The sequence below is a fragment of the Ricinus communis genome, chromosome 1 (assembly GCF_019578655.1).
Source record: "Ricinus communis isolate WT05 ecotype wild-type chromosome 1, ASM1957865v1, whole genome shotgun sequence".
NCBI lineage: Eukaryota > Viridiplantae > Streptophyta > Magnoliopsida > Malpighiales > Euphorbiaceae > Ricinus > Ricinus communis.
This window is the reverse complement of record NC_063256.1, coordinates 22337264-22347574: the sequence shown is the minus strand read 5'-3', so window position 1 is coordinate 22347574 and position 10311 is coordinate 22337264. Positions and strand designations below refer to the sequence as shown.

At 34.5% G+C, this 10311-nt stretch overlaps 1 protein-coding gene across 3 annotated transcripts; it reads left to right on the top strand.

Annotated features, from left to right (window-relative positions):
* The first annotated feature begins 6703 nt into the window (after positions 1–6703).
* LOC8262229 lies at positions 6704–9692 on the top strand. 3 transcript variants are annotated; one of them, XM_002519552.4, is made up of 3 exons: positions 6704–6914; positions 8961–9052; positions 9316–9692. In XM_002519552.4, the coding sequence occupies exons 1-3, from the start codon at positions 6792–6794 to the stop codon at positions 9317–9319; spliced, it is 219 nt and encodes a 72-aa protein (XP_002519598.2). In that variant the 5' UTR covers positions 6704–6791; the 3' UTR covers positions 9320–9692. The 3 variants fall into 3 exon arrangements, with proteins under 3 accessions (XP_002519598.2, XP_015574919.1, XP_025013185.1); XM_015719433.3 differs by having other exon boundaries at positions 8961–9064; XM_025157417.2 differs by lacking the exon at positions 9316–9692 and having other exon boundaries at positions 8961–9299.
* The last annotated feature ends 619 nt before the right edge of the window (positions 9693–10311 follow it).

Genomic DNA, 10311 nt, shown 5'->3' with positions numbered 1-10311 from the left:
TTGATTTCTTGCTGTGAGAAGAAGAAATAGGATACGCCATCTTAGATTCGGATGCTGGGCTTTTTTCCTTATGCCCAATTCCTTTTGATTTCTCCTGAAGGAAAGGGAGATGTCAGAATTGCTGGTATCATTGACCAAGTGGAGCATGAAGTAGATCCAATTCCAGTCATCTTCACTGAAACCATCAATGGATTGGGCATTGTACAAAACCCATCAACAGTTTGGTGGCAATCTTGTTCTCTTAAAGGTTCACAGCCAAATCTTTTTTCTTTTACTATTTTCATTTTTGCCTAAGCCGTCCTTTCGAATTTTCAATTTAGCAGGCTTTTGCCTTAACTTTTGCCTAAGCCACTTTTTCAGATTTTTTACTTAGTAGACTTTATTTTTGTCTAAGCTGCCCTTTCGAATTTTTAGCTTAGCTTATATTCTTTTCTCTTTTCTTTTTTTATTTTCTATTTATTTTTCTATTTTTCTCTTTTTACAGATTTAGTTGTGGGAAAAGCTTAGATACTAACCATTTTGAGGAATATTGACAAGTACGAGCCGAAGCACGTGCAAACTCGATCTATTATACGAGTAATGATGGCTGGATTTCCTAGATGAAGGGTGCTCCATACACACTCATTCACTGGACTTACCCTTGATGGGGAATCAAGCATGTCATACTCATGATGTATGGTGATTGCGTACCCTTATTTGGACTACGGGCATCCACCTTTTACACACCCTCGAGACTTTGCCGCCAGTATGGGCAGAAGCAACGAATCTTGAAATTCCAATATGAATTTGAAGGCTTCCCACTCAGACAAGACTTCCTGAATCAGGTTGAGAGACTTTGTCCCCGCCGAGACATAGAGCGAAACCTTGACCCCGAGGCAATCTGACCACTGATGACAACTTCAAGGCTTAGGTTCAGCTTCAGATTTTCACTTCTCCCAGCTTTGCCCGATTCAAGAGGACTCGAGAACTAGCTACTCTATCTAGGGATGCAGAAGTGAAGAGAAGAAGAAGATAGAAAATATGCTTCTCTTAGATATCATTTATTTTGCTTAGAACTTTTGGCTTTGTTTTTCTTTTAGCTAGTGTGTAGAATGATGTGTAGAATGATAAACAGACATATATATGTTTGATAATAATTCTAAACAATTTATTCATTTAGTAAAAGACTAGATGGGTATATTCTAATTTCTCAATATATAACTCCTGTCATCAGCTAGTCTTGTTAGATTTTCTAGCTGGTTATTTTCTCTCTTATTGCCATAACTTTTGCCTGACTAGCCTTTTCAGGATTCCTGATTAGTAGATTATTTTTTCTATTATTCATTTATTTTTTACACATAGAATTTCTTGAAACGATCCAAGTTGATTGGTTTAGTGTACTCATTCCCCTTCAGGTTACAGATCTTAGCAGCACCTTTGGGCAAGATCTTCTTTACCAAGTATAGGCCTTCCTAATTTGGCATGAACTTCCCTCTCGGGTTGAATACAGTAGGTCTTGTATGCTTGAATACTAGATTGGTAGCTCTGATCTTTCCCGACTTTACTTTTTTATTGAATATCCTAGCTATCCTTTTTTTGATACAACTACATGTGGTATAAGGCTTTCATTCTTTTATAATCAACCAAAGCCAATTGTTGATATCCTTGCTTGATCCATTGGTATTTCGATATGTCAGCCTCTAATACAACTCTCAAAGACTTCAACTCTAATTCAACCAGCAAAACTACTTCAGTCCCATAAACCATAAGGTGTTTGCCCAGTTGATGTTCGCTCCAGTTGTCTGATATCCCCAAAGTGCATAAGGTAATTGAAATGACCAGTCCTTGTGATTCCACATAATCTTCAAGAGTATTTTCTTCAAGTTCTTGTTAGTTGCCACTACCGCTCCATTCATCTAAGGTCTATGCAGAGAAGAGCTGTGATGCTTGATCTTGTATTCTGCTAGCAGGTCCGCTGTCTCACCTATGAACTATACCCATTATCCGTCACGACATGACATGGGACCCCGTATCTGCAGATCAGGTTCCTTTCTATAAATTTTGCCATCTGCCTTGCCCCCACGGTGGTGTTGGGAATTAAAATTATAACATAAGAAAAGGCCTAACGGAAGCAATTTAAAATTTTTCTTAATTCCCACCAAGGATCTCATTGATTTAGATAGTCATAACATATAAAACAAGCAAAAGATGGAGAAGACTTATAAAGGGTGTGTGCCGCCTATTCCAAGGAGTGCTTCTTACTTTATTGATTCTTGATTCTTCAAGGATGATTGATGCACTTTAAAGCTACTCAAATGACCAGTCTCTAATGGTAATCCACACAAGCTACAAAGTTGGAATCTCCTATGAACAACCCTTCACAAGAGAGATAGTAGAGATGATGATGAGTGAATGCTAGTTCTAAGCTAGGTTAAATCTTAATTAATCTAATTAATTAAGTGTTGATGGCATCATTCTCCTTCACACATATACGCACCAACCCTTATCGCACATCATGCTCCATATATATACACATGGGATTTAACCTAATCTTATAACAAGCAAGGTCTTACTTACTTTTAAGCTAGACCTTAATTGGGCTTGTTTAAACTAAGTTAACTAATTAATACATAAGCATAGTTATAGGGCCCTTATAACATAATATCATAGCCCAATATGTATTAAACTAATTAACTTTTAATTAGGCCTAATAAATATAAGCTTAAGGCCAATCTTAAGCCTCATTTTAGTCTCAACTTTAAGCCCATTTGTGTGTGACCCAAAAGGTTCTTAACATGTTGGCAATGAATTATGAATTAAGAATCAAATCCTTTTAATTCAATGTTAATTGTCTAATTAATTTAATTCATATTTTATAGATTAAGACTAGCATTTAGCAATGCATTATGACCATCCAAATGTGAGGAAGGATTAAAATGCTTTAATCAACCTTTACAGTGAATAATTTCACAATGTAATTTAATCCTTTTATTGTACTTTTATCTCAATTGATTTAAAGAGCATGGATGCAAGTGTCAACTCTATAATTGAATCAATTATATTTGTTCTTGATAATTGCATATAACATCTTGAATAAGATCTATGAAACACTTTTTATAATCTTCATTCAAACAACCTTGGCCAAGGACTTCATGTTAAAGTATATCAAGAATCATTAATATCAAGAATCGTTAGGATAAGGTCCCATGATATATTACTTTGGGCAATGAATTATTTATTGATAACTTATTATCTTCATATGACTCTTAGTATATCCAATGACTATCCCTTGAGCACTCCATGGATAGGAGAACATAAGATAGTATCAAAGTATAGTAATCCGTATATAAGATATTATACTGTTATCTCAAGTCTAAGGATAACATCTTACATGATTATCACAAGAGTATTATCCATAGACACTTGGGGTAAATTCCATATGGACTACTTAGTAGGGTCATATTCAATTAACTTATTCTTATAACAAGCACCCATATGCTTATCTTGGAATCCATATTCCTCAACCTTATGATACAGATTGCTTACTTTCACAAGTGATAATACATTATGGTAGTCTTGAGCGTCTGATCAATATCCAACGATCAATATCTATTTCTTGATCAGACATTGATTATGAATAAAGCTTAGGAATGTATGTAATGAGGACCTCATCATTATAAACTCGCTTTATATTTTCTCTTACATTTGTGTTCATGTTCCATAGTGTTCATCTCTAATTGGATTATTCTTTAATAATACTTGACTACTCGTACCATTAGAGTCGAACGATGCCTTTAGTATAATTGTATGCCATTAATTATGATGTATAAATTAATATAGATCATGTGATAACTCTTTGTTTTTAGGGCATACTCTAACACGAAGCACGTATCGAGAAGGGAAAATAAACAAGCAGATGCTTTATCCAATCTTACAACAACCTTGGCTATTCCAAATATGGAATCCCAAGTCTCTGTATGTAAAAGATTGAGGGTGCCTGATGTGCGTAAAATACATACATCTAAATGGGGTTTTTAAGATTGATTTTATGGACATTTGGATGTGAATTGGTCCCAACACTCACCCTATGCATCTGTTTGTGTGCATTAGGTCCAAAAGAAGTCAAAGGATGATAAAGGGAAGAATTCGAGCATAATTGGACACCGAAGCTGCCGAAACAAGCTAAGTACGAGCAAGAGGAAGCTGAACATGGTTGTGTTGGTTTCAACACTGGCCGTGTTCCCAACATGTTCACCAACACGGCCATGTTGGTGCTTCAAACATCAAAGAAACAGAAGTTTTAGGGAGCACGGCCACAGAGAGTAACACGGGCATCAACACCAGCCCGTGTTGGGAACACGGCCACCAACACGGCCGTGTTGGCGGCGACAGGGGGAATTAGTTAAAAAAAAGAAGAGAGGAAAAAAGAAAGAAGAGCGGGGGAGAACGTCCCAAACCCTAATATTTCTCTCTCTAAGGGTTTTCTGAGCTAGAACTAAGGGAAAAGGAGACTTGGATCAAGGTTTCAATCGGATTCCCTTCAAAGATTGAAGATTGGGCGAGGTTCGTTGATTGGTTTGCAAATCAAGCAAGAGGAACACGAATCGATTCAATTTGAGCAAGAGGAATTGGGGCTGTTTACTCTCATCCAATGGTGTAATCGGGTTTTCTCTACCTTTACTCATTGTTGTAATTGGATTCTTGTGTATTTTGATAATGAACATGATTAGCTAGATTGATTAAATCCATTGGGTTTTCTTTACTGTGTTGGTTTAGTATTATATTGTTGGATTGTTTGGGTTAGTTTTGTATTCTTCTTGCTTTCAGTATTAATAAGATAATACATTATTCATGAGACGTTGTGAATTGTGTGTTTAGATTGCTTTGTGTGATTGAGAAGTCCATTTGGCAATTGAAATTTTGAATAGCAAGAACTGGTTAATAATCGCTTAGAGATAAGGATAATTAACTAGCCGGATTAAGAATTAACAAAGCTTAATAGAGGCAGATTAAAGCTTAATGCTAATTTAAGAATCAATTCTTAGGAAGAGATTCCAACTTTAGGTTATTAGGTTTAGAAATTCGGTTATCTCGAGAGAGAAACCGAATTTGGTTAAGAATTTGTCCACGGGTAGCATAATTAGACTCATCAATCCTTTATCTTTTGTTTGATTGCCAACTAGTTTAGGTTCCCTTTGGGTTTGCTCTCTTGCCTTGGTTATTTTAGTTATCAATTACTCTTGCATCTCCCTTAGAACTTAGATTGTAGCTATTAGTTAGTTTAGAAAGTATTCATCACTCATTTTAAGTTAATATAACAAAGAACAAAGGAGTAACTCTGGGCTTTCACTTTCCCGAGGAATACGACCTTGATACTTGCCATTAGTGCTAGACTGTATCGATAGGTACACTGCCTTAGATTGTAGCTAACACAAGTAGCACACATCAGTGCTAGCATGTGTAGTGGAAGAAAAGGAGCATGAGCAGTCAAACTTTGTGTTTGTTCATGAAATTAAAAAGAAGGATTGGTAATAACCCTTAATTGATAACTTAAAGCGTAGGAGATTGCCAAATGACTTACAACATAAAGCATAAATAAAGCAACAAGCCTCAGTTCATCTATTATAAAACACTCTCCATCATCGCTCTTTTGATGGAGTCTGGTTGCGCTGTTTGGATAAAGAAAAGGCTAGTAAAGCATTTGGAAGAAGCACACTTAAGGGTGTATGGGGCCCATCAATCGGGCCCTAAGTTATATTTTTAAATCAAAAGACTGGGGTACTATTGGCCCACAATAGTAAGAGATTGCATGGAATATACTAAGAAGTGTGAATGGTGTCAGTTCTATAGTAATATTATTTTTCCAACTTCCTAAGCCGCTTCATCTAACTGTTGTTTCATGGCTATCTGATGCTTGGAGATTGGATGTGGATAGCCCTTTGCCCAAAATTTTAGAAGGGCCTTTTTACATTTTAGTTGCACCTAACTATTTCTCTAAATGGGTTGAAGTTGTAGCTCTTAAAAAAGTAAAAAAGGAAATATTTGTGGACTTTATTAGAATAAATATTATCTATGAGTATGAGATGCCTTGTTACATCATTACTGATAATAGGAAAGAGTTCTATACAAGTCACCGCATAATTTATCTAGCTAATTCAACTTCAAATAGGACAATTCTTTCTATAAATATTTTTAATTTTTAATGATTAATTTTAATATTTGTTTCATTAATATTAAAAAATTTATAATTTATTAAAAAATGTAAATCTTATTAGAAAAAAATTAGTCACTTTTGATACTTAAAGTTAGCTACTTCAATATTTTAAAATCAAAGATATAAACTATTAAAGAATTAAAAAATGTAAATTTTTAGTAAGACAACTTAAAATTATATGGAAAAATTTGTTATACAATTTTTTTAATTAATTAAGTTAATGAATAGCAAGGGTAAATTATTATTTTAATTTTAATTAATATCTACTTTTAATTAAATGATGTAATAATTAAACGTAATGAAACTAAAAACCTGTTAAAATTCATTATTAAAATAAAGGGATCTATTTATATATTTTGACTTCATTTAATTCATTAATAGTATTTTAGACATTTTATTTAACCATAAAGGGTTGCAATAGTTTAACCGTTGGGATGTTAAATATTTAACCTCAATATAAATACATCTGAAAATTAGAACGGCGTCGTACTAGTAGAAACTAAAAGTGAAAACAGGCCAAGGCATTTTCAGAATCGAAAAGCGAAGAGCGTAAAAGGGCAACAAACAGAAGCACGAAACAGAGAGAGAAAGTAAGGAGATGGGTTACGTATTCAGGGTGAGAATGGCTTCGTTCTTCGCAGGAGCAGCAACAGCCTCCTTTGTAGGATTCTATGTTCTCTACAAGGATTACAAGGTGGCCCATGATTCCATCTCTCAACAGGTACCCATAAAAGAATTAAAAAAAAAAAATTCTATCTTAATAAGACACTCGACCGAATTGATCTTTCAGATGTGCGATTTTAGAAAACTTATGTTAATTCGCTGTCGTTATTATCTAAACCATCTTTGTTTGAGTTTATAAGACAGTAATTATTATCTGCTAAATTTCGTTATTTGTGGATTTTTAATACGACATGCTTAACTTGGTAGATATATTTTTTTCTTTCCTCTTTTTGCATGTTATTGTGAACCCAGATTAATGATAATACGATGGGAGAGGCATTGAGATATTTTTGTTCAGTGAGATCCTTGAATTGTGAACATGTTACCAGCGGAATTGAGGCTTGGCTGTATACTTCAGTTGTTTTTAAAAGAAATAAAAGATGATGTTCTCGTAGGTAATAGAAAGATGGGATTGTTCGAGGTTAGAAGGGTAGAGCCTCAAGCGCGAGGAAAAAGGGATTGTTTTCAAAGCTCTTCTTCTTATACTATTGCATTGTCCACACCGCTCTTTCTTTTAATAAGTTAAGGATTTTAGTGAAGGAAAGTGTAAATAAAATGTTGTGTTTCTGTGGATTTCTTATGAGATACATTGCTTAATTTCTTTGCCATTTAGGTTTAATGGGAAGGGGCTTAACTGTCCCTAAATTAAATGTCTGCTAAACTGCTCCTTTGTATTGGTTTATATTATTTATGATGTCTGCCTTTATCAGTAAAAAACTTTATTGGGGTTTCTCTGCCTGTTATATGGTTGTTTCTGACTTAATGTCTGAGACTATACCTTGTTGAGGCTTACAAAAACGTCTCTTGTTGACTACATTTGTGACATCTGAGTCTTTTATCAGGCGATTTTCTTCTTCATCTCTAATTGTTTCCTTGTAGAACTTTTTGTAGTTAGGTTAGGAAAAACTGTATGTGGATGGAATACAGATAATTTGACTGTCATGTAAATATCAACTTAAGGGTGAAAATTTTATTTGAAGTTGTCGCCATTTCCAGCTACATAGTTTTCATGGAGTTCTTAGGTCATGTATTATCAAGCAACAAATTATCTATGTTCTCTAAGCCCTCCTTTTGGCTTGTTATGTTTTTCTGTCACCTCTTATGTTGTCATTCAGGTTATGATATGATTGTTTATTAACTTCCATGTTGACCTGGAAGCATTTAACAATACTGAGTTCTTTAACAAATTTTCCCTGTCTCCATTCTCAAACTGTAATGAGCTTGCATTTACAATATGCAAATTACTTGGAGAAAGATGCATATGGAAGAGATATAGAATCCACAACATTTATTTCCAAGGTTGCTCTGGTTCTGGTGATAGATCTGGTATCATCTCTTTACTTCCATTCTCTTCTTTTAAGTTCTCCCCCATTCATGTGAGTTTTAATCGCTGGATGTTGCGCATTCAGATGGTAAATACCATCTGCAGTAGTATGAAGTACTGTTATCCTTTGATGAGAGTTGCCTGTTGCTTGCTTGTTGTAAGTAGGACAAACTATACTTGCTAAATATTTTACTTGAATCTGCTTTCTGCTGCATGCAGTTATTTATGGTCTAAAAGTTGCAAATTTCCTTTGTCTAGCGCAAATCTAGTATAGGAGAGAAAAGTAACAATTCTCCTTTCTTTTTCTTCTTTTTGCTGGAGAACAGATTGGTGGTTGGGGAAATAAAGATACAATAATCTATTACGTTAAAGAATGCTTTGAGCATCCCTCTGTCCCTTAACCATGAGGCTATATAGAATTAGCTGATTAAGGGAAGTCCATTTTCGAAATACAAATTTTCATGGATTTTTTTTAATAAGAATTGATCTTGATGTTTAGTGAAGAAATTTTCCATATCCATTTCAATTGCGCATGCTGTACTGCTGACCAAATCAGAAGTATGTTCCTCAAGGATAGTACTTTGCTTCCCTCCTTTAGAGCTACTATTGTTCATAAAGATCTTGGTATTTCAATAAAATTACAAGATATAAATGGTTTTCTCGAGTGCACTGAAAAGCAATAGTATCGTATTTACTTGTGACTATCCTGTTGCTGCTCAGGTGCAAGGCCTCCATGAAGGGCTGGACAGAAGGATTTCTGCTTTGGAAACATTAAAGCAAACTGAAGCTTCTCAGCCTGCATCAGCAGCAGAGTAGGCAACTTGGTGCATTTCTACTAGATTTGACCTCAAAACATGTTATTCTGATTATGCAATCAATATCTCTGTAGTTCCTCTTGCCTTTTTTTTTTTTCCTTTTTTTCTAAAGTAATAATTTCTCAAAACTATTATGTATAATATACCAATCAGTTGACAAACTCTGCATGAAGATATGAGTTTGCACTTTCAGCTGCATGAAATTCCCATTGCTTCCAAAATTTGATATTAAGGAATTTGTTTGTTTTTCGTGTCACTAGCTAGAGAGAAGTTATGCATCATTCCTCATGGCTGCCTAGAGAGAAGTTATGCATCATTCTTCATGGCTGCCTAATATTATGGTGTGAATAGCATCAGATGGAACAAATTACAGGGATGGTGAAAACATGGAACAGCTAGATACAAGAATTCCAAGCAAATTATTGTTAATTTTTTTTGGGCAAAATCCATTAAGAGGCCCTTGAAATATTTGTGTTTGTTGCAGTTAGCCCCCCTTATATCAATTGTGTTCTATTGAGCCCCTGAACAATTATGTTTATTTTATTTTATTAGACTCTTGTGATAGAAATTGAGAGTGTTGTTTCCACTCTCTGTTAAAGGCATGTGACGTTAATTAAGACAAGGCTGATTAAGATGATACTAACATGTTAGAAGGTGACTAGGATTATTTGCATCAACTCAACGAAAACGTTCTAGAGAGGTGAGTTCACTTTTCGTTAAACTCATTCGGACAACATTGTTCTACCGAATGAATTCACCTCTCATTAAAACTCATTGTTTATAGAATGAGTTCACCTCTCATTAAACTCATTTTAACGACATTGTTTAGATAGTAAAAGAGAACCTAAAATTCAAATTGCAATTCTCTTTTGATTAAACTTATTTTAAAATGATCTCTACTTAGAAAGAAAGAAATAATATCGATGGTGAACGAAGTTGATATAGTAAAGCTTTAATTGAACTTTGCTTTTTCTTTGGATTCTTTGGCATTTGATGCAAGAGAAGGGGAGACTAAGACATTCACATAGAAACTGTAAAAAAAAAAATTTCCTTTAAACTGTAGGGTTGCTCAGCAACAACGTGGGCGGCTTTTTTCAAATGTATTTGGCATTTGATTTCAACTTCTAACAACCATTTCAACAGCATAGAAATTGAAGAAGGTAATTTATGAAGCTAAATAATTTGAAGAAGCAATGAAATTAGGATTCAGGACCTAGGGTTTGTTTTTGAAATTAATTGATTTGAAGAAGAAAGGA

Bases quoted from the DNA above. Each gene is read 5' to 3' on its own strand.
- LOC8262229 (XM_002519552.4), top strand. From the start codon at position 6,792: ATGGGTTACGTATTCAGGGTGAGAATGGCTTCGTTCTTCGCAGGAGCA. The intron at 6,915-8,960 runs GTACCCATAAAA...GTTGCTGCTCAG, and splicing joins ATGATTCCATCTCTCAACAG to GTGCAAGGCCTCCATGAAGG.